This window comes from Fonsecaea pedrosoi (assembly GCF_000835455.1).
Source record: "Fonsecaea pedrosoi CBS 271.37 unplaced genomic scaffold supercont1.8, whole genome shotgun sequence".
Lineage (NCBI taxonomy): Eukaryota > Fungi > Ascomycota > Eurotiomycetes > Chaetothyriales > Herpotrichiellaceae > Fonsecaea > Fonsecaea pedrosoi.
Genome location: NW_013550608.1, coordinates 1,165,291 through 1,188,663, shown reverse-complemented (window position 1 = coordinate 1,188,663; position 23,373 = coordinate 1,165,291). Strand labels below are relative to the sequence as shown.

Below are 23,373 nucleotides of genomic sequence, written 5' to 3'. Positions count from 1 at the left end.
GGGCGGGCAGTCCACGACGGCGAAATTGGATCGAGTAGACCTCTGGATTTCGCTCGAAGAGTAACGTTAAGGGGAACTCGTGTCTCGCAGCATGACAGGTGGCGTGAGGGTCAGCTCAAGTCGGCCCTCTAGGCGAAGCTAGTAGACGGGAGAGAGATGGTGGTCGTGGAGGGACTCATCTAGTCGCAGGTGGAGGTGAAAGTAGTGAGGGTCGGCATCTCTTCTATATACCCTCAGAGGTGGCAGAATTTACGCTGTCCAGATCCGAAAGTAGTAGGTTAAGGGTGCGTAAGAAGCCGCCTTTCCCGTTCAGGTCAAGCGGTACTATGACACTAAGGTCGAAAACGTCGCCCGAGCGGCGCCGCTTTTTAGGACTGTGTAGATGGTAGTTCGGTCTTCCCCTCGGTCCCTTCTGGTGAGATTCACTTTAGTCCTGGGCGCTAATGATTGCCGTACCGTAAGTACGTAGAACGCCGAGCCCGATCGGCGTTGCACGATCCACGCCCAGATGGCACGCCCTTCCGCCCCTGCGGAGGGTGCGTCACGGGTGCGATCTCACCTGGCTCACGGAAGCCTGGGGTTAGTATAGGGCGGCATCACCCTAGTCCCAGAGGAGGCTGAGCGGCGAGCAGTTTTCCTAACCCTTGGCATTAAAAAAAGTTTCGGATGATTGACAACTTGGACATGAACTTCTCGAAATCAATTTGCTTATGGTCATGAAACCAGCGAATATGGCTGGCACGGCAGAAACAAATCAGTGGCAGTCTCCATAATCGAATAATTCCTATTTATCTCACGACTGTGCTCCGGAAAGCACATGTCTACACCAAATATGTCAGTTGGACAATACTCAGCCAAGAGGCGGAAACTCAGCCATGATTCGCAGACAGATGATTTTGACCCTCGCAAAGCCTCTAACATCTCCGATGGCGGTGACGTTGTTCCAGACAACCTCGCAAGGAATGGTCTAGCTTCGAAGACACCGTCTCAGAAACCAACTTCGAAGCCCAGTCAGACGTCTGTATCGAAGACTCCTGTGCTACCGACTGGGGGCATCAATAAGTCGGCCATTCTCGGACTCCAAGTAGCTGATCTGAACGCCGAGGTGACGCCCAACTATGACAAGCTGCGATCTAAATGGACCACTCTCTCAACCAAGTTGGTATCGCTCATCAAAGATATCAAGGACATCCCGCCTGTCACTGCGACGGAGGCCGTAAAGTTGTTGCGCCACCGAGGAATAAATATTCCATTTCCACAGCCACAGCCGTCAAAAGATACAAACTACAAGTTCAGCTTTGTTGCTCCGAAGCAGGTTCTGGTTGGTGGCGCGTTACCATGGAGTCTGAGCCTGAAGGACGAGAACGCCGTGGAGATCACAGCGATTATGCCTGATGGTATCTTACAGGAGAAGGATTATCTCAACTACCGAGCATGCCACAAGGGTGCATTTTACCTCGCTTGTATTGCGTCGGCTATTAAGAAGAGTGAAGAAGTCGACTTCGATATCTCCTTTGCACACAAGCATGATGTCGATCTTTTACCCGTCATTGACCTCGTTGGTAAGGACAGGAAACCATCCAAATTCAAATTCCAGATTGCTGTGGGTTTCAGTGACCCTTCGATACCCATAGCAAAGACGCTGCCTTCGAAGAACTGTCTCAGGCGAGAAATACCGGGCAGTCAAGAACAAAATGGCCAGTCATCTCCATTCTACAACAGTGCAATACGGTACGCTGCATCTGTTCCACACTTTGGCCAAATCATCCAATCGACAAGGAGCTCGTCCTTTGATGAAGCTTGCCGAATTGGCCAACTCTGGCTTCGACAACGAGGTTTTTCCAGCTCCGCTCGGATAGGCGGATTCGGTTTCCTGGAATGGACCATAATATGCGCACTCCTGACGCGCACTGGCGGTCACCGCGGTCACCCACTGTTCTCGAAACAGTACAGCAGCATACAGTTTTTCAAGGTTATGCTCCAGATACTCGGCGGACGAGATCTGCAGGAACCGATGCTTCTCAACGGTGCTAATTTCGATCTTCCGCGCTCGGACGTACCAGTCATCTACGATGGGGAGACCGGTGTCAACATCCTCTACAAGATGTCTCCTTGGTCGTATGAATTAATTCGTCATCACGCTCAAGTGTCCTTGTCGGCACTCAATTCTCGCAATCAGAACGGGTTTGATGCAACCTTTGTGCTGAACGTCGCCGTGCCCTTGCTGCAGTACGACGAGATATATTCTGTCACAGTATCTGCAGATCTAGTCAGAACTGCCACAGATGAACGGAATTTTGTGCAAAGAATGTACAAGATCCTGAAAAAGGGACTGGGTGACAGGACTACTTTGATCGACTTCAAGCTGCCTCAAGAGTCAGGGTGGCCTGTCAACAAGCCCCCATCTCACCGAAAAGAGAAATATGAGTTGCAAGTTGCGTTGCTTGCTAATTCAGAGAATATCAACCGCCTCGTTGACCGCGGCCCATCAGCAGATGAACAGGAAGAAGCTGCCAAATTCCGCGAGTTCTGGGGCGAAAAGGCAGAGTTGCGCCGGTTCAAAGACGGCAGTATATCTGAAAGCCTGGTATGGGCAGGAGACCGGCCAGTAACGTTACAGATCATCGCATATCTCGCAACCTTGCATTTCAAAATGTTGCCGAGCTCGCTCGAAACAAGGAGTCAGAATCTGGAGTCCGGTGTTCTGGGGGACGGCAACTACACTTCAGGCCTCACCCCCAAGGACGCTTTCCGTGTGATCAATTCAACGTTCCAGACCTTGACATCCGGTCTGCATAACCTTGAGGGTCTACCGCTGCCGATTCGCTCAATCTCTCCTGCAGACCCGGCTTTGCGCTCGAGCTCTACGCTTCATCCATTGCTACCATCGATTTCGTCCCCCATCGATATCACTATCCAATTTGACTCTTCCACAAGGTGGCCAGACTTCCTGCCTGCCATCCAACATACGAAAATTGCGTTTCTGCTTAAACTTTCTGAGCTGCTGAGTTCAAACGAGCAAGGCCTCACTACCCGTGTAGGAATCGAGAATACAGACTCGGCCAACACAGGCTATTTCAATACCTCGTTCCTCGACATTATTTATCCTTCTCCAGCTCCTGGTATCAGCCCTGTTTGCTTCCGAGCTCGCATCTACCATGACCGGGAAGCTCACCTCATTCAGACCGCCCTGGCGGATAAATCCCTCCATGGTGCACTTAGAGACTCTCTTGCCACCGCACTAGCCACTTACAAACGCGACTTTCAGGCTAAACCAATACATACGACCACTATTCGCAACCTGATCACCAGATTCCCGCCTTTGTCCAGTACGGTCCGCCTGCTGAAGAAATGGGTCTCATCCCACCTGCTGCTTCACGAACATATCCCCGAGGAAATTCTTGAACTCATCGCCGCGCATATCTTCCTCCAGCCCGCACCGTGGAGTGTCCCCGGGTCTGCAACTGTAGCGTTTCTGCGATGCCTACACTTCCTTGCGAGGTGGGATTGGGCTTATTCACCGTTAATCATTGACATGAGCATCTCACAAGACTCCTTGACCGCGGCGAATGTCACGGAGATCCGGAATCGTTTCGAGGCGTGGAGGAAGTTGGACCCGCAGCTGAACAACGTGGTGTGGTTCGTGGGCACGAATATTGACACGAGCGGGACCGTGTGGACTATCAATGCGCACCCTCCACGGGTCGTTGCCGGTCGATTGACCGCACTGGCGCGCGCAGCGATCGAACTGGTCGAGAGCAAGTCTACAAGCATGACAGAAGACCAGTGGACAGGCCTATTCGAAAGCCCTTTGGGAGATTACGACTTTCTCATCCACTTGAAACCCTCCGTGGTGCGCGGTGCTGGACTCAAAGGCAAAGGTACCAAAGCCAAGTCTCGAAGGGACAGCAGTGCGCAGGAGTTCAAGAACCTCCAGATCGCCGAGAGCATGGACGTCGACTCGATCGGGTACGACCCCGCCGAGCTGTACCTGCGCGATCTCAACCACGCATTCGGGTCCGCGGCCCTGTTCTTCTACGACCGCTACGGTGGAACGGTGATTGCGGGTCTCTGGCGGCCGACCGTGTCGGGGAGGAAGGAGTGGCGGGTGCGATTGGGCTGGTCCAGCGTGCCCGTCAAATCGGAGGGCGAAGGCGAAGAAGGAAAGGACATGTGCGTGTTCAACCAGGACGGAGTGCTGGCGGAGATGGCGAGGCTGGGCGAGGGCCTCGTGAGGGAGATCAAGATCAAGAAGTAGTAGAGTGAGCAACGGGCGGGGACCAGCCTGTGTTTTTCATATATGTGTATATTGGGTATCACTTTGATAACAAGAATGACAAGCAAAGCAAGGGCCTCAAAAGGGCGAATCTATACCTGCGCGCAGATTCCCACCAATTTTTGGGGTCGAGCCACATTTCATAAAACGCCCTTCTCTTCCCAAGGACGGCCATGGGAAAGCGGGAGAAGGCTCTACTCTGAAGACCTGCTTCAGCATTCTCCCATTCTCCAGAGACAGGGCCATCCCTTGAGAGTTTTTACACAATACTTCGCACATCACGCAGGATTTTGGTTTGCGAAGAGCCCAGATCCCCTTGTCCAGATCATTAAATGTATCGTCTCTCGGGATCTGCGAGGTCGAGGAGCTGCATGGTCTTCTCGTACCTGGATTCACGATCGCGGTCAGAATGCTTCCACAGAATAAAAACCATGGTCCGATCGGATGTCGGAAGAGACTCACATGGTAAAGACAATGCCTCCACTGAGAGTGAGACGACCGAGTCGTGGTAGAGCACCAGACCAAAAGGTTAATATGCCTTCGTTCTTGTAGATTGACGCGGCGCAGTTAAATGTGTTCTTGTATACTGACCGGGCCTCTAGACTCTGCATGCGGGTTTTCACCGTATCAAGAGGCATGGTCGTGTAGACGGTCACGATGCCCGCGATGCCTCCTAGAGCGAAAGTCGTCAAAGATCCCAGCTTCTCCCCCGGCGCCACATAGCCCTCGGCGAATTGCTTGAGGCTCGTGTAGGTGCTGAAGCGAACCGCACTGTTGGCGGCCTGTCGTGCTGTCGTGGGCACGAATCCCTGGAAAAAGCCTCTAATCCCTTTCTCGCGGGCAATGACCGCAGACCCGTGGATGAAGCCGCGCATTCTCGGCTGCGCCCTCTTCCTGTCGTCGACCAGCTGTGTTTTTATTGACTCTGACGGGGTTACCGCGAGTAACGATTCTGTGACCCCGGCGCCAAACCCCGCGGCGACGGTTCGAGGCCCGGATATTTGACCATCGTCGTCCGAGAGCAGATGTTTATATGTGTCAAAGGCGAGGAATCGAACGCCAGCCTTGACCGAGTTCCCCACGATCGCGGTCGTGCAACCCGTGTACCATTCTTTCGAGGGGAAGGGCGGCCACGGGAGCTTCTTGGAGTCTGGTAATCGGCGGTTAAGCTGCGATCTTGTCTTGAGGAGATCGAAGGGATATGTTATGGCAATCTCGACTGCCCCGGCTGTCGAGCCAGCTATTATCGAGCGCAGCGCACTCGGCTATTGAACGTATGTATGCGTCAGAAGTGCGAAATTTCGTGCGGAGAGGCCCATAGAAGTTCCTTGCATACCTTGGCCTTTAACTTGTCCCCATCCTTGGCTGAGGTTGAAGCCATTCTTTTTAAAAAATGGACTGCGGTCAAGGGGCTTTAAGCTGGAGGAGACCAAAGTTCGAGTTCAATATACAATACGAACTGCGCGAAAATAAATATGCTGTAGAAACGAACCACTAAGGACCTTTCGCCTTGTGCGACATCGGGCCCATTTGGCCGATGACCCAATAGCCGGAGTTTAGCCGTCGATCAACGCCTCAACGCGTGAAAACGCCAAACGCCAAGTACCGCACGGGCGCGCTCACCGTTGGTGCAGGCGGTGATTGCGAGGTTTCCCAAAGCCTGATTCCACCATCTCCATTCCATGCGCATCACCACTCCTCAAAGAGCGTTTTGGTCTGGAGCGAAGCGCTCAAATGGCGCCTCAGAAGCGCCCTGCTCCCACTGACGGCGACGACGATGGCGACGACAGTCGAGAGTCGTCCCCACCACCCCGCGCCTCCGTATGGCATTTCCTCAGGAACATCATGCTTAACAATGCTAACAAGAGGCTAGAATAAGAGAAGACGGACAAGCGAAGAATCGTCCACCCACATTTATACTTCGAGTGATCGAGCTGATGGCGAAGATGCCAGTACTCCCCCTTCCGAGATTAGTTCCGATAGCGACGAAGACGACGACGACGACGAAGAGGCGTTGCTTGCAGCCACCCAAGCCATCGAGGCCAGGAGCAGAGAAGGTGCTCACAATGAGCCTGCAGAGTACGGTATCTTGGAGGGAGTCCAGCTCAAGAACTTCATGTGTCACGAGGATATGAGTTACGAGCTTGGCCCCTTGATCAATTTTATCTGCGGCAAAAATGGCAGTGGGAAGAGTGCGATTCTCACTGCCATCGTCCTGTGTCTAGGGGGGAAGGCTTCGGCAACGAATCGAGGAGCCCGTCTGCAAGACTTCATTAAAGAGGGAACAGATCACGCCACCATCATCTGCAGGCTAAAGAACCAAGGTGAAAATGCATACATGCCCGAGGTATATGGGAAGACGATTCAAGTTGAACGCCACATCTCACGTACTGGCGGTAGTGGATTCAAGCTGAAGTCAGAAAGGGGCCGCATCGTGTCTACTCGGAAGTCTGATCTCGAAGAAATTTGCGATCATATGATGTTGCAGATCGAAAACCCAATGGCAGTTCTCTCGCAAGATCAGGCGCGTCAATTCATTGCAAGCTCGAGCGCCACGGAAAAGTACAAGTTCTTCATGAAGGGCGTCCAACTTGAGCAGCTTGACCAGGACTATCGACTCATCGAGGAGCAGCTCGACAACATCAAAGTAAAGATCGCCGCCAGGGCCCCGGATCTCAAAGTTCTAAAGGGAAAGGCGGACAGCGCGGCGAACAAGCTTGCGCTATCCGACAGATACGAAGCTATGCGTGACAAGCTTCGAGATTATCGCCGACAGCTGACATGGGCCCAAGTCGCTATTCAGGAGAACATTCGAGATGAATATGTCAAAGAGCTTCAAGAGGCGGACGCAAAGATAGCGGCTGCAGAGGCAAAAGTTGAAGAGCTTGACGCGGCCTATCAGGAATCCGACCGAATTGCAGCCACCACCGTAGACAGGTATAATGAGGCAAATGAAGCTGTCCAACACCTCAACGACGAGAAGAAGGAGCTGCAGGCACAACAGCACGATCTGAAAAAGAACTATTCAGAAGCCGCTGCTGAGCAACGACAAATCCGTGACGCCTTGGTCAGTGCTGACAGAACCATAACACAGAAAAAGGCAGCTATCGAACAAGAAGTGCAAAGACTCGCCGAGCTTGATGGGGGAGGAGCTGCTCGCCGCATCAGCGAACTCAACGATGCGGAAGAAACGGTCAGAAGAGCGGAGCAGGAGTTGCAGGATCACCTGAACCAAAGAGATGCATGTGTCGAAGAAATTGAGACAATGCAAAGGCTTGAGGCTGAAACGGGAGAAGCGAAGAAGAATGAGGAACGGAGAGTGACCGACCTGGAGAACAACCTGAGGCGTCTGGTAGAGAACCGCAACTCTCAAGATCTTGCTTTTCATCCCAGAATGCAGGACCTTCTGCGAGCCCTACAACAGGAGAGGGGGTTCCGGGACGCGCCTGTCGGCCCTCTGGGAAAGCATGTTAGATTGTTAAAACCGGAATGGTCTTCGATTTTGGAAAGATCCTTCGGTAACGCGCTTTCGGGATTTATCGTGACCAGCAAGCAGGACGAAAATCTGTTGAGCGGCATCATGCGACGGACTCAATGCATGCTGCCTATCTTCATCGCCAACAGCCTCCCACTGAACATTGAGCCACATCTCCCGGATCCCCGATTCACCACCGTCTTGAGTGTTCTGGAAATCGACAACGAGGCGGTCAGGAAACAGCTCATTATTTCCAACCAAATTGAGCAAAGCATCCTCATTTCAGACATGACTGAAGCCTCCAAGGCACTCTATTCGGAAGCTACACCTTTGCGCAATGTCAAGCGGTGCTATTGTTTCAGTCCAGGCAGCAAGGTTAAGGGTGCTGTTTTGTCTTATCGAAACGGCCGAGCAGCGCAAGATCCGGTGCACGAGTTTATCGGCTCTCCACGGATGAAGACAGATATTGACGATGCAATCCGTCGGCAACAAGATGTTCTTGCTGAGTGCAAGACCCAGCGTCTACGGGCAGAGCAAGAATTTCGCAGCGCTCAAGATCGGCATGTTAAAGCAAGACAGGCGCTCAAGCGACATGCGGACAGAAAGAGAGCGCTCGAAATTGCAGTACAGCAAGCGGAAGACAACGTTGAACGTTTGAAGGAGGCCATCAGGGACGACAGCGTCGAGGGTGGAAAGCTCGAGGCCCTGCGCCAGTCATTGAGCGAGGCAGAGGAGCAAAAGACCATTCACGAGAGCTCTTTTCAAGACTCGGTCATTGCCCTTGACGAACAAACCAAGAAACTTCGCGAGGCGACCCAAAAGTGCAACGAACTGGATGTCCGCATCAAAGATGCTGAAGCTAAGGTCGATAAGGAGCAGTTGAAAGCTCAGAAAGCCAGCAAGAAACGCGCGCATGATCTGGGCGAGAAAAATAGAGCCGTCGCTATGATTGACGACGCCAAAGCTGACCGTGGCACGCTGGAACGGAAGATGCAGGAAATGGATGAGAAAATTGCGAACTTCACAGACCAAGCACGGCTGGTCTGTGAACGGGTCAACCTTCCCGAAGGCGAAACATTTGAGAGCCTGGAGAAAAAACATGCAAAACTTTCGGCAGATTATCGCAAATATCAATCCCAGGTGGGTGATCGGAATGATATCGCCGCCGAGGCATCGAAAACGTCCCAGGCATACAAGGCCGCCGAGCTGGAAATGAGTTCGTTTGAATCTTTACAGGCGCAACTCACGAGAACGCTTGGAGAGCGAAAAAGGCGGTGGGTATTGTTTCGAGGCCATATCACTGCTAGATCACGGGCAGGCTTCATCCACAAACTCAGCGAGAGAGGGTTCCGCGGACGGCTCCACATCGATCATAGAAAGAAGGAGATGGACATCGCCGTCGAACCCGATATTACGAGACGTGACGGAAGCGGGAGAAGCGCAAAGACGTTGTCAGGTGGAGAGAAGTCATTCGCTCAGATCTGCCTGTTGCTCTCGATCTGGGACGCAATGGGTGTTCCAATTCGCTGTCTCGACGAATTCGACGTGTTCATGGACGCGGTCAACAGAAACATCAGTGTTAACCTGTTAATCGATGGAGCCAGGCACAGCAGTGGCGGCCAATTCATTCTTATCAGCCCAGGCACCAAATCCGACATCAAGAAAGCTCCGGATGTCTGTGCCATTGAGTGAGTGGAGAAGCGTCGCACCTTGTACACAGATACTAACAGTCTATAGGATTGCGCCACCAGAAAGGGGCCAAACGAGGCTCGTACTCACTGCCACATGATTGTTGAATGTTGCCATGCTGGTAATGAGGACACACAGGACTGCCAAGATCTTGCTCTTTGGCCGGACTGAACCATTGTAGGACCGGACGTGATTGAGTCGACGTTGACGCAACATTGTATCTTGTTCTTGTTGAGGTTGGCACCGGGTTGCGGTCGACGTGTGACAGACCGAGAAGGTTGTGCTGACCTGTGCTGCTCGTGGGCAGCCTCAACTTTTACACATGTGCAAATTGGCTGACTGCTATAACGCTATGGGCCACGACTGCTTCTGGGAACTGCTTCCATAGGGTGCGTGCGGTGTAAACAACCGAAGGCGCCAGGGCCATAATGCGGGCCACACCATGGTTTATGGCCCACGCCCGAGACCTCCTGGACTCCCCTGACTCTGTGTAACGGCCTACGCTTCACCGATTTTTATCAACACGGAGCCCGCCGATCCTCAGTCGACACTGGAAAGTCGTGAGTCTGAAAAACATGTGCCAGGCGGTGGTTGTCCACGAAAGCTGCACAGAGAGGGACGTGGCGACTCCTGGCGACACTCTGACGGATGATTGTGCGACTGCCATATCGTTCGCGTGGCTGCAGTTGGGGTTCTTGCGGAAGCCATTGTCCAGTGAGGCTCAGCAAGACCTCCTGACGACTATTTATCGGACCGCAGAAGGCTTCGCAAATGTCTCTCCCTTCAAGGACCATCCATTCTTAGGCGGAGCCGTATTGTTTTCACCGGACTCTCGCATCGACGCGTTGGCAACACCAATGCCTCTAGTCGATAACTCGATTTGCTGCGATTACATGGACATGCATCACTTCAGCAACACCCCGATGAAAGGTCATCTCCCACGGCCACTGCCAGTTTTGCGTTACCTTCATCTGATGCGGACGGCAAATTGGTCCCGCATGGTGGCTTCGCTCCCAGAACACAGCAAGTCTGAAGAACTGGATTTTGACAGAGGTCCCACAGTCAACGCTGCAAAGACAAGAAATTGTGGATGTGTCTTGCCGTGTGCGAGAGGAAGGTGCGCAGCGACGTTGATGATCTGGCGTGGAGCAAATAGCTTACGTTGACAAGTTGTCCTTGTAAGGGTTCAAGGGGACCGGGAGCATGCCCATCAAGCTGCACTTGTCTATGCAACTGAGAGCTCGACCATGGCAGAATTTGGGAGCGTGGTCTTTCGTGGTCTACATGGTCTCAGGTGCGCTCAGGCTGAAAGATGGTGTGTGTCTATGGTTCGGTTCTGCCGCCTCTCGGAGGGCCGAGACTGTAATATTGTAAGCCTGTCGATCTGAGGGAGTCCTCATTGTCAACAGGAATGAATGATGAATGAACCAGGATGAAAGCGAATCGGGGGCTGAATGGCCAGGGTAGAATCAGTGTCGAAGTCATTGGAACAAAGCAGGCAACGCAGGTTGCCTAAAACAGCAAGTTTTGGTTTATGCCTTGGTCTTGGCGCTGGACTGGGATCTGCAGTCGCGGACCAGGCACAAAGAACTTGCCCTCCCACTCTACTCTAGACTCGAAGCACCAGAACTCACTTACACCTCGACTACACTACTTGCACGGGGCGAAGCCGCCACTAGAAAACCTTCTGACTCTCTCCAAGCACCTCACTACGTTCTCGACGCAGATTGGCTTCCTTTGACACAAGAAAGCCACAGATCCGAACCCGCCACAATCAAAGTGAACACCCCGCGACAATCCTACATCTACCCACGATCTTTCCACTACCCTCTCTCAAGCCATTCCTCTAGGCGCCAGTAGGTCTCTCGTGACTAGAAAGAGGTTGTTGTCGTTGTCGACCAATCGATCTGCTGCTCGCAAAACCCGACATCACACCCTTTTCCCATTCCGCCCTCTCAATCTCTCTCAAAAATGACGGACGCTTTAGCAGCACAGCTCAACAAAGCCTCTTTGAACGATGGCGCAGACGAGTCAAACTGGAAAGACTCGCTCAACCTTCCAGCAAAGGACACCAGACAACAGACTGAAGATGTGACTGCTACAAAAGGCTTGGATTTTGAAGACTTTTACATCAAGCGTGAATTGATGATGGGCATATTCGAGGCTGGATTCGAGAAACCCTCTCCGATTCAGGAAGAAACCATACCTGTTGCCCTCACCGGCCGAGATATCCTGGCCCGAGCAAAGAATGGAACTGGCAAAACCGCAGCCTTTGTTATTCCTACCCTCGAACGAATCAACCCCAAAAACCCAAAAACCCAAGCGCTAATTCTTGTCCCCACTCGAGAACTCGCTCTACAAACATCCCAGGTCTGTAAGACTCTGGGAAAGCACTTGGGCATCAATGTCATGGTTACCACAGGTGGCACCGGACTGAAAGACGATATCATCAGATTAGGGGAAACAGTACATATTATCGTCGGCACCCCTGGGAGAATCCTCGACCTTGCAAGCAAAGGTGTTGCAGACTTGTCCGAATGCCCTATATTTGTCATGGACGAAGCCGACAAGTTGCTGTCTCCGGAGTTCACTGTTGTCATTGAGCAACTCCTATCCTTCCATCCCAAAGACCGACAGGTGATGCTGTTCAGCGCCACTTTCCCGATGATCGTCAAGGCGTTCAAAGACAAACACATGCGAAATCCCTACGAAATCAACCTTATGGACGAGCTGACCCTGCGTGGTATAACCCAATACTATGCTTTCGTCGAAGAGAAGCAGAAAGTTCATTGCCTCAACACATTATTCTCGAAGCTTCAGATCAACCAGTCAATCATCTTTTGCAACTCGACAAACCGGGTTGAGCTCCTTGCAAAGAAAATCACCGAACTGGGGTATTCGTGCTTCTACTCTCACGCCAAAATGCTGCAGCAGAATCGAAACAAGGTTTTCCACGACTTCCGTGCCGGCGTCTGTCGAAATCTGGTGTGTTCCGATCTCCTCACTCGTGGTATTGATATTCAAGCGGTCAATGTGGTCATCAACTTCGATTTCCCCAAAAACGCTGAAACATATCTCCATCGCATTGGTCGTTCTGGACGATTCGGTCATCGTGGTCTCGCTATCAACTTGATCAACTGGGACGATCGTTTCAATCTGTATAAAATCGAACAAGAGCTGGGCACTGAGATCCAGCCGATTCCTCCATCTATCGACAAGAGTCTGTATGTATATGAGAATCCCGAATCGATTCCACGCGCAATGCCTCCACCAGCACAGACTCAGAAGGCCAATACTTCCAACGCGAATGCCAATGCAAACAACACAAATAACAATGCTACCAACAGCAACGGTCAATACCAGCAGGCTCGGAGACCACAGAATCAATCGAACGGATATGGGCAACAATACAACAACCAAGGACGTGGTGGATATCGTGGACGAGGTCGAGGTCAGGGTGCTCGAGGCCGTGGAGGTCATCCCCAGCAGTCAACAGCGGCACCCGTGGGTCAAATCGCTCACTAGTCTGAGATTTGAACTTTGATCTAGCGCTGGACCTTTTTTTTCTCTTCTTGATTTTCTGTTTCACGGCGTTTTTTCTTTCAGTTTCATGGCACGAAGGTCTATGACATGCGACATGCGCAAGCTGGGAGTTTTCAATAATGGCTGGCTCATGTGGTTTTCCTTGCGATCAGATCTGTACAACAGTGTTGGTACAGCTTCTACTTCTTTCTTGGGGTGGGTGTTTTCTGGATGGATTGCTACGGACGGACCGGGGGGGCTTCTAGGTCCTCTGCCGAGCAAGCTTCGGTCGGGGATTTATGGCTCATGACATTGCATGTCTTGAAAGAGCCACGTTCTTGTTGGGGGTCACGGAGAAAACTGGCGCAAAAGTTTCGGTGAAGGTCAGTGCAGTCTTCTACACGGATTGTAGACCTGCATGGCGTTGCTTGGCTATTTGCATTTCTCTCGTTCAGATCTCGGACATACCAGCCACACGACGACTCCTATCACTGTCACGATATCCTATGCTCATACTCTTCAACTCTATCCACTTCGACACCAGTCTTACGGAACGACCTAATCATCAAATACGCCTGGCGCATATTCAATCAATATCTCTCTCGGCGAGCAGCCAAACACCCTCTTTTTCGACTTGCGCAGAAACGACACCCAAATACAGGCACCACCACCACGACATACCCAAGAATATCGTCACCTCATACCTACTGCCCTGTACGAGCCCTTCAGCGCACTAAACCAACACACCGATTATAATCGTCATGCGATTACCTCTCCGTGGCAACATGATGTCACCTAGTGCAGCTCAGTGCTAGGACCTGGCATTAATCTTCAACACAAAAGACGACAATGATCTGTCATCGAATCCAATTCAATCCAACAGTGAACTTTCTTTCATATGCCACCTCATCACCGTACAGGGGAAGGGTAACGCTTGATAGATGCAAGCAGATCTCAAAGACGCTCTTACACAAGAAACTATGAAAACAATAAAAAAATAATAGGAGGAAAGCCGACGGCTTGCACATCCCGGAAGTTCGTGAAGAATTTTATGTCTGTGACAGGCAAATGCACCGAACAAACGGAAACAGACCTACGAACACTGCGAAAGAATTCCACAGTCGCTTGATAAACGAGCAAAGACGACCAAGAAAGTCATCTACCAGCGGTGAAAGTACTGTGACGATTCTAGTTTCTAGTGGGATGGAAATAGCTTGACAAGATATCGGGACAGCAAAGCGCAGACTAGATGGGACGACACTCTAGTATATTTGTGTCTGTCTGTTTAGTTCTTTTCTACGCGCAAACCTCACTCGAGGTCGAAGCTGATCAATGAGAAAAACTGCCCTCTTTCCTCTGAAAAAACAGAAAAAAGGAACAAACCATGCCACCTATTTTGATTCTAGAAGTGCTTGCCTTATACCGTGACGTACTACCACATTCTCTGGTAAGCTGGCGATATCCAACCGTCCCCAACCCGGACTCGACTGCCCTGATCGGGAAAATGCCGTCCGCGTTGATCATTTCAGCGCGCTCTCTCGCTCTCTCTCTCTTGCTTGCGGAAGCTCGCAAGCTAGATCTCAATGAAGGAGGCAGGGAGAGAGAAAAGGGAACGAATCGGGGTAGAAAAACACAAATCTGATCCCAACCAAGTTCACCATTAAGTAGCTAAAAGTAAAGTAAAGTATTCCTTCCTTCCTTCCCTCCTGGCTGGCTGGGCCAATTCCAACATTATGCGAGGCGTTTGCCAAAGCTCGACTCGAGTCGAGTTGACTCAACTCCACTCGATGCCACTCGACACGCCAGCCAGCGATCACCTTCGGCGGGGGAGTTATGTTAAAAAAAAAAAAAACATGGCAATGCTTCATGACGGGCGTGCATGGCCCTTCAGGGAATGTGTGGGTGAGGGTGAGGGTGAGGGTGAGGTCGAGGGTGTCCTTTCTCCACCGACATGTCCAAGCATGTATGTATGTCTATGAAACGGGGAACTCTGTCCTTTCTGGCAGAGGCCATTGAAGAAAGGGGTCCAATCGTGGCTTGCTTACTACTACTCCAAGGTCTCATACTGCGCAGAAAGTGGTGGACGGGAGAAAGACAGGAGATGGTGGATTCGATAAATTGCGTACCACCGCATTGATCGGGGTTTTTCAATAAGTCAACAGCTTCTTCTGGCCACCCATGAGACCGCCGCCGCCGTTACCAGCGGCCTTGTGACTGGGTTTGGTGTATGAACAGAATCGATCTTTGATGCTCACAACCTCGTAGATGCCCTCGTCGCTGGCACGGATCATCTTGCTGAATTCGTCTGACGTGTCGTGGCGTGTCTCGAGAACTCGGGCTTTGCCCGTGCCTTTTCTGAGGTTCTCCGTGCGAGTATATCTGGTAAGCGTCATCAAAATGTCAGTATATCTTCCAACTGTCTGTTGATTGAGGACACAATGCGTGGGGGAAGAGACAGTGATACTCACGTGAATTCAAAAGGTGGCGTCCCGGTAAACGTAAACAGTATGTCCACCTCCCCTCCCTCATGAATGTCGCTGATTACCGTCTTTCCCTTGCCAATTTCAACAGTCGGATACGGATGAATGACTTTTCTGATGTCTTTCCTTGCGCGGCATTTGTTATTCCCCATCGCTGAGTCGCTGACACCCGTAATGACAAACTCTCCTGGCGACTCAGCAAGCCGTCTGAACTCATTACCCGAAACACGTGCTTTTCGTTCACGATTCTGGAAAGTATAGAAAACGTCAAAGGGAGCTTGGCCGCTCAGGGAGAAGGAGACGTGCTCGCCCACACAGTAATGTTCTTGGGACTCCAGCGGGATGATGGCCGGTGGCGATGAGACATGAATGCGGACGGCGGATGGGTCCGAGTCGAGGATGGATTCGCAGCCAAGCGCGTCTTTAACTGAACGAATAGAAACGGTATGTGTACCTAGGTCGAGGGTGGCCCGTGAAAGTGGCCACGAGTAGCTACGCGTGGCTATGTCTTTTTGGCGGATGATCTCAGGGCGGGTTGATACGCCGTGGTGAATGATGGCAATTTCAACACTGAAAGGGGGCGTGCCTGTAAAGGTGATTGGTATGTTTTCAGTTTCGGCCTCAGCGCTGTTTGTGAAGGTGGGATCGTATTTGCAGTAGCCATAAGTCTTCCCTGCCTGGCTGAACTTTGCAGACGGCAGAGGATACACTTGCTGCCAGAGAACAATCGGCGCAAATCCCTTCTTGTCGGGAGAATAGCGAGCATCGCCCAGCTCGCTGAAAACGTAAGAGTATTCTCCAGCTTTGCTGGTGTCAAGATTGACTTGCGCACTACTACCCGCCAGGGTGACAGGCTTGTTGCTAATTGCAGCAGGCCCCTTGATTGGTTCGAACTTCTGCTGGTATTTGAGGTGGAAAGGCGGGCTGCCTGTGAGACCAAGGGCCAGAACTGATTCGTCTCCCTGACAAACTGCGGCCTTGCGGAAGCCTTTCGATCCTTCTGTCCCAATAGCCGGATCTTTGATTGATAGCGTTGGTCGGGGCAGCCAACTCACTTGGAATTTATTCGCTTTAGAATCAACGACGCCGGGGCAACTGTCATGAATAGAGACGATCTCGTAAGTACCCGGACGGTCGACTGAGATTTCGGCGTTTGCGTCTCTGAATATCTGCTCAAATGAGTCAGACCCGTCGTCTAGATTCTGTAGTCTGACCGCCCACGGGGCGAAGCCGTTGAGCCGCAATGGCAGTTTCACAGACCTGCCATCTAGTGCCAGGATCGATCGTTTGCCGTCAATATCGCCGAACGCCGCGCGTGGTTGCTCTTGTCTGACTTCGATCTTCCGTTCCTCCTGCAACGTCGTACGACATCGTGATTTGTCTTGGACTCCTGACAGTACAACAGAATAGCTCCCTCCTTCTGCAAAGGGGGGAAGTTCGATCATGCATAGCTCGTCCTCGGAGTGGATGTGGTGCTTCTTTCTTTTGCCGGCATGCACCAGCTCATAATCCAAATCCCACGGTCCTTGACCTGCAAGTCTAACTGGTATGGACACAGGCGAGCCGAGACACGCCTTTACAGCACGGTTGTCTCCGTGGAATATCGCAGACGCCGGTGGCTTGATGTCTTGTTTGAGGACGAGATTTTGGTCTTTTAGTGACACGCTGCCGTAGACTTGGTCTTCGATCTCATGGATTGTGTATATGTAAGAGCCAGCGGCTCTTTCACGCAATTCCATCTGACCGCGCATACCAGAAAATTCTTGGACTTTGGGGAAATCCGTCCCACGGTGGCTTATTGTGTATCGAACTTTGAAGGGAGGAGTGCCCGTGAAGTCAAAGTTAACATACATGCCAATTGGATTACCGGCACACTTGTCAAAAATGTCCTCGGACTCCATACTGAGACCTGGTTTGGGAGGGTTATGGAGCAGACATGACGAAGGTTCAACGACCTCGCCACGGCAGAACTGGCTGTCAACAGAATCGAGGCTATATTTGCCAGGCTGACTGATCAGAGGCATGGAGCGACGGTCCGCCATCTCGTGTACATGGTTTTCCGAGTGAACGGCTTCCCCTTCGCCGTCTGAGACAAAGCTGTACTTCACATTAAGCGGCCAGTCTGACGGATGCAATGTATCCACATGTTGGATTGAGATAGGAAGAGGAATAGCGTTTCCTTCACGGACGCGAAGTACGCGATCTGAGTTGAGGCCTCCCAATGTGACTCGAGGCCTGTTATGCACAGTCAAGCTCTGCACCCGTGGAGCATGAAAGTCCTTTGATTTGCTCCCATTGTAGACGACCTTGTTCCCGAGACCATCTTCTACTTCCTCGATGGTGTAAGAATGGCTTCCATTCTGGTGTAGAGATTCATTGATCTCGAACGACTCGGTTGTGGATTTCGTCCATCCCATATGTGGCCGTCGTGGATCGAGGACGACAGCCGAGGCCTCATCGCTGGAGACCAAGTCGAGATCCACATGGGGCAGTACATTCTGGACAATGGAACTGAATTGCTTGTGATTGACAGTCTTGCTATATTTGACTTTGAACGGTGGGACACCTGTGACTCGCAGAGCGACGTTGCTCAACTCTCCAGTGCATCTGTCCTCGGATTGAGTCGAGATGGACGCCAACGGGCAATGCACAACCGCCGTGTCGAAACTCCGTTTCCGCACTTCCAATTTTGTCGTGTCAATAACGCGTTGCAGCTGGTACAGGCCAGCCTTTGAAACCGGGTAATGTAGAGTCCGAGGCGTGTTTGTATCAGACTTGTGGTGACCGCTGTCGGCCTGTGTTTTCAACTGTCTGGCTTGTTTGCTGCTGATGGTGATCGTCTCGACTTCCTCTGTCTCAAGGTCGTACCGTTGCAGCTCAATAGAAATAGGTGTCGTCTGATTGATCTGAATCGGTAGTTCCACTGAGGGTCTCGACGCGTCAATGCAAAACGCCCTCTTCTCGGGATTCAGAATGGCAGAGCCCTCTGGAAGGATGTGTATAATTTGTTTGCCCAAGATGATCGAGGAGTTGTGTAGAATATCGCCTGGTTTCACCCGGTGCTCCGAGATCGACAGCTCGCGATCATAGGCTACCTTGACCAGTGCCCCCAGCCACGTCAGGAAAGGTATTGGTATCTTGTACATTAAGAAAGCATTTGCAATAGCATGCAGCAACCATAGTGTGAAAGCCGTGGGAAACGAGAACTCCAGCCAGGGTATCTTAAACGCCGGTAGCGCCACGAAGAATGCGGCATCAATTCCTACCCATTTAAGAAACAACCACGTCGAATCCAGATCATTTTCCACATTGTAGGAGTTGTACAGCCTCCAGGCTGTGAGAGCAATATAAAACCCAAAAACGTAGAATCTTTGAGATGGAACGTCGACGATTTCGGTCGGTATCAGGGGCGTAGGGGCACCCGCCCGCTCACCAGGGGTTTTCACAGGTCGTATTATCGGTGATGGTCTCTCAGGAAAGGGAGAAGGGGGTGAGCCCAGAGCTGAGCGTTCATTGTTGTTGAAGGTTCGGCGTCGAGGGTCTGTTCGTGGAGTGGTAGGGAAGGCCGACCGCAGTCGCGGAGTTCCATTCATTGCACCATGCGGCTGTGAAGTATTCTCTCTTGTATCAAACCCAAAATGCCTCCTCCGTGAAATATTGGAGTTGCCTATCAGCACTGGTTGGCTGAGTCGCAGTTTCGAGGGAAAAAGATCTTGGATTCAAAGCGTGAATGCTCGTGGAGGTTTTGGGACAACCGAAATCGCTTGATGTCTGCTGTTTATTTTTTTTCAGCAAGTACAATCCTGTAGCCGTGGAGAAGAAAGATAGTTCTAACACCCAATTTTTACCTGTTGGAGAGCGATTGACGCAGGTTTCTGTCGCGTTTGCACGCGTCTTGCAGTCCGTTGCCAGGCACAAGGCTGAAGGTCAAAAATGGCTTGGCGATGTAAATGACGTCAGTTCCACAGCCTTGCGCACAAGGCTCGCTCCTCTCCTTTATCCCCGTGTCCCCTTCAGGACAGAACCTTCGATTCCTTTCGAGTTCAGGCTGAGATCAACAACATCCCCGGGGATCCGGCCCGCCACGTGGTAGTCCATGAAATAATGGAACCTCGTTACCGTACCCAAATGGATCAGGTGCGAAGCTGGTGAGAAAGTCATTGCCTTTCCAGATGGAGATTCGTCTTGTCCGACAAACCAGACACTTTTCCGACCGGCCTGTACTGTTGGTCCTCCTCCTATACAACTGAAAGACAGAATAGTCCTTTCAGGAACTATTTCTGCAGTGGTTTTACCCACGCATCCTCCGCCAAATCAAGTGCAGCTTCGTTCTCATTCTACACACAAAATTATCTCAAAACCCCTTTCCGGGATGGCCACCGCTGGAGCTGTCGCCGTTTCGGAGCCAACCACCCACGTACCAGCAGAAAGGGATACACTTCAGGAGAGTCCAGGTGCGGCTTCAACGCCCCTGGATACAACCTCAACAAATACCGAGGATGTCCCACCTGCTAATAACCAAATCGCTTCGTGGAAAGGATGGGCAGAAATAGAAAATGACCCGGTAATTCGTTCCCTTCGCTTACCAAGGGGTACCCAACTGATCTTGGATCCAGATTGTGTTCAGCACCTTGTTACGAGAATGGGGTGTCTCCAATGTCCAGGTCAACGAAGTAGTGCCACTTGACAGCGTCTTCGAGTATCCGCCGTAAGCAGAAACAATTTGTGCTTGGAATCCATGCTAATCAGTGCACAGGCAGAGTATCTACGGACTAATCTTTTTGTCGAGATGGGCCGCACCCGAAACCGAAAATGATCTTACACAGCCTCCCACCGGAATTTGGTTCGCAAACCAGACGCTTTCCAATTCTTGTGCCACGGTTGCTCTTATGAATATCGTCAACAACCAGGCCACGGTTAACCTGGGCCAGCCACTCGACGACTTCCGGGCGACCACTATGCATTTGACCCCCGTTGAACGAGGCCTTGCCCTAGATCGCTTCGACCACGTTAGAGACGTTCACAACTCGTTTGCCACAGAGTTTGACAAGATGAATGTCGATCTTCGTCTCAAACAGGACATGGCTCTGGCCGAAAAGAAGAAAAGAGCCGCAAATGCCAAACGGCCACGCAAGAAACTCAAAGCAGAAGACGAAGCCGACGAGGACGAAAGCGGTCTTCATTTCATTGCATATGTGCCAGCTGGAGGGGTGGTATGGAGAATGGATGGCTTGGAGCGTCTTCCACGGAAGCTAGGCTTTGTGCACGAAGGAGATAGCTGGATCGCCATGGTTCTTCCGGAGCTACAGGCTCAGTTGGAATCCGCAACGACCAACTCTTTGGAGTATTCCTTGCTCTCTCTGACCGCATTGGACGACTCGTTGAGCTTGGATGCGGATCAGGTGAAGATGGAGAGAACACGAGAGGATTGGGGGCCATTCCTGGCGAAAATGGTCAAGGTGCATGCTGAGAAGGGTACTTTGAAACAGGGACTGGGGTAGAGTTGAAGGACACCATATTTGTTAGACAATATGTAAAAGATCGGAATTGATAATCTGGGAGATGTCTCATCACCTGTCGAAGCGAAACCAGTACTTACCTGAGATTTCGATCATTAATTCGGAACCTCGTTCTCTGTCACTCTGTACCTCTGGACTGCGGGCGCAGTTGGTGGTAGTTGGCCGCTGCGCTTGGCGGTCACGAGGGCTTCCTGGCTCTTGGCCGTATAACATCCTCCTTCATCTCGAACCTCAGAACCTCAATCGCACCAAGCACCACCAAGTAACTAACTCACCAGACTCCCATATCATCATCCGCGAAGAACACCGCGCCGACACTGCGCCCTCGCACTCGCCGAGGAATCAGGTCGCGATGACCTCGCCACTCACACAACTTCCTAATGAGGTCATTCATGTCATTCTGTCATACTTGCCCTTCCAAAGCAACACCGCTCTGCAACAAACCTGCCACCGCTTCGCAGATGCCGCCAAAGAACCACTTGTATGGAAGAAATACTGCCAGGACTTTTTCAGGTGGTGGGATCGACGGCACTCGTTCCCCGAAAAACTCCGAGATGCATCCTTCGTTGCGTGGAAGGAGATGTTTGCAGAGCGGTACAAGACATCCAAGGCCACTCGACAAGCCCTCAATACGATGATCGAGGAGGACTCCGGGCGACTCGACTCGTTGAGAGTCATCCTGGACGCTCGTTACGACGCCAAGGACCACTTGTTCGACATGTACTGGAATGCACCCTCTTCCCCGAACCACCTTGCCCAGAAGTGAGTCTCTCTGTAGGGCCCACCTGTTGGTCATGCTTCTGATCTCTTTTTAGATACTGGAGCCATGCGGCTTTAGGCTGTGTACAGAGACTGATTGCGGTTGAGGAGTGGAAAGATATCCCACCAGGAGAATATCGTGCGGACTCACTTGAACGGTCACTGTCTGCTTTCGATATGTTTATCCTCGAAGAAAAGGCCGTGGGTGACATGTCCGATGTGAGTTTGTTTGACCAGGCCATGTCGCTGCTTCCGTCCTAGCTAAATGTCGCGTCAGATCCTTGCTCGTCTTGATTCCTACGTCCTTTCGGTCCGCGAGGCTCACCCCCACATCGATGGAATGTCGCCGCGGATGAGAGCGAGCATCATCGCTCAGCATCTGCTAGACAAAAAATGGGTAGGCATCACAGATGGACGAAACTACCACTCCATCGACCATATGTTCCTCGGAGTAGCTCTGTTTAGCACCAACAGAAACTCGGTCCCTCTTATCTCGGCCAGCATCTTTTGTTACGTTGCACGTCGATTTAACTTGCGAGCCGAACCTTGCAGCTTTCCTTTCCATGTGTATGCATTCGTGCAGCCTCCGCCTGGATTCGACATTGACGGCCACCCCCTTGCAGAATCTTCCAATCAAGAACCGTCCGATCTGACACTCTTCTACATGGACCCTTTCCACAACTCAGAACCCATCTCCCGATCAAGGTTGGAGACACGGCTCAAATTCATGAATCCTGGTGTAACACCAACTCAGACTGTCGCATATATGTCGCCGGCGCCTCCCCGTGACCTCTCAGCACGCACAGCCCTCAACATTTTAGCCTCCCCTTCTCACGACCCCGGTCTTCCATTACATCCGATCAACGCCAACTTGGCCGCCTACTCTGCTTTGTTCGCTCTCGTCAGCATCCCATCCGAACCCCCCAGGCACGCAACACACTTGCGCCAACATCTCGCCGTCCTTACGCAGCACTTTCTCGAATATTTTGACCTGGATATCCACTTGTTTGAAACCTGCGTCCTTCCACTGACAAATGATCTGCCCGACGCCCGTGCTTACCGCAACTTAATTTTGCAGTTGAAGGAGTCGGATCACGAGTCACGCCCAGCCAAATATCGGGCTGATCCTCGCAATTCAGAAGTGAAATACAGCGTAGGCCAAGTCTTTAGGCACCGTCGTCGGAATTACGTGGCCGTGATTTATGGGTGGGATCCCTACTGTCGCATGCAGGAGCAGTGGATTACCATGAATCAAGTCGATCGCTTACCAAACGGAAGATCTCAGCCCTTTTACAATGTTCTCGTGGAGGATGAGTCGACACGCTATGTGGCGGAGGAGAACGTGGTGCTGTTGGGTCCCGATGATTTTTCGGAGGAGTATGCCAACAATTTTCCCATCGAGGTTGGAAAGTGGTTTAAGCGGTATGATCCGGAGACGGCGACATTTGTGAGCAACGTGAAGGACGAATACCCCGACGACTAGCAATTCCTTGGTAAAGGGGATGGTGATGGCACTGGGCTGCTTTCAAAATCGACTGACAGATCTGGCTCTGCGGCGACTGCACAGATTATGGGTCTCCTGGGATGTTTCCAGTCAGCACGAAAGGTGGCCGTTCTGGACCATACGATGCTGCTTCTGCGCTTGTTTAAACA

At 51.6% G+C, this 23,373-nt stretch overlaps 7 protein-coding genes across 7 annotated transcripts; 5 read left to right on the top strand and 2 right to left on the bottom strand.

Moving 5' to 3' along the window:
• Window positions 1-832: 832 nt before the first annotated feature.
• On the top strand, window positions 833-4,258 carry Z517_11742 (uncharacterized protein; the record flags this gene model as incomplete). The annotated part of the gene is made up of 1 exon (XM_013423325.1): window positions 833-4,258. One exon carries the CDS (start codon window positions 833-835, stop codon window positions 4,256-4,258), a length of 3,426 nt encoding a protein of 1,141 aa, XP_013278779.1.
• Window positions 4,259-4,604: 346 nt separating this feature from the next.
• Window positions 4,605-5,657, bottom strand: Z517_11741 (uncharacterized protein; the record flags this gene model as incomplete). The annotated part of the gene is made up of 3 exons (XM_013423324.1): window positions 4,605-4,662; window positions 4,739-5,541; window positions 5,613-5,657. 3 exons carry the CDS (start codon window positions 5,655-5,657, stop codon window positions 4,605-4,607), a joined length of 906 nt encoding a protein of 301 aa, XP_013278778.1.
• Window positions 5,658-6,010: 353 nt separating this feature from the next.
• Z517_11740 (uncharacterized protein) lies at window positions 6,011-9,443 on the top strand (the record flags this gene model as incomplete). Its single annotated transcript, XM_013423323.1, has 2 exons — window positions 6,011-6,097; window positions 6,150-9,443. 2 exons carry the CDS (start codon window positions 6,011-6,013, stop codon window positions 9,441-9,443), a joined length of 3,381 nt encoding a protein of 1,126 aa, XP_013278777.1.
• A 1,968-nt stretch (window positions 9,444-11,411) lies between these two features.
• On the top strand, window positions 11,412-12,965 carry Z517_11739 (ATP-dependent RNA helicase dhh1; the record flags this gene model as incomplete). The annotated part of the gene is made up of 1 exon (XM_013423322.1): window positions 11,412-12,965. One exon carries the CDS (start codon window positions 11,412-11,414, stop codon window positions 12,963-12,965), a length of 1,554 nt encoding a protein of 517 aa, XP_013278776.1.
• A 2,144-nt stretch (window positions 12,966-15,109) lies between these two features.
• Z517_11738 (uncharacterized protein) lies at window positions 15,110-19,035 on the bottom strand (the record flags this gene model as incomplete). The annotated part of the gene is made up of 2 exons (XM_013423321.1): window positions 15,110-15,341; window positions 15,431-19,035. 2 exons carry the CDS (start codon window positions 19,033-19,035, stop codon window positions 15,110-15,112), a joined length of 3,837 nt encoding a protein of 1,278 aa, XP_013278775.1.
• Window positions 19,036-19,814: 779 nt separating this feature from the next.
• Window positions 19,815-20,943, top strand: Z517_11737 (uncharacterized protein; the record flags this gene model as incomplete). Its single annotated transcript, XM_013423320.1, has 3 exons — window positions 19,815-20,006; window positions 20,059-20,150; window positions 20,199-20,943. The coding sequence occupies 3 exons, from the start codon at window positions 19,815-19,817 to the stop codon at window positions 20,941-20,943; spliced, it is 1,029 nt and encodes a 342-aa protein (XP_013278774.1).
• A 370-nt stretch (window positions 20,944-21,313) lies between these two features.
• On the top strand, window positions 21,314-23,203 carry Z517_11736 (uncharacterized protein; the record flags this gene model as incomplete). The annotated part of the gene is made up of 3 exons (XM_013423319.1): window positions 21,314-21,723; window positions 21,777-21,939; window positions 21,998-23,203. The coding sequence occupies 3 exons, from the start codon at window positions 21,314-21,316 to the stop codon at window positions 23,201-23,203; spliced, it is 1,779 nt and encodes a 592-aa protein (XP_013278773.1).
• Window positions 23,204-23,373: the final 170 nt, after the last annotated feature.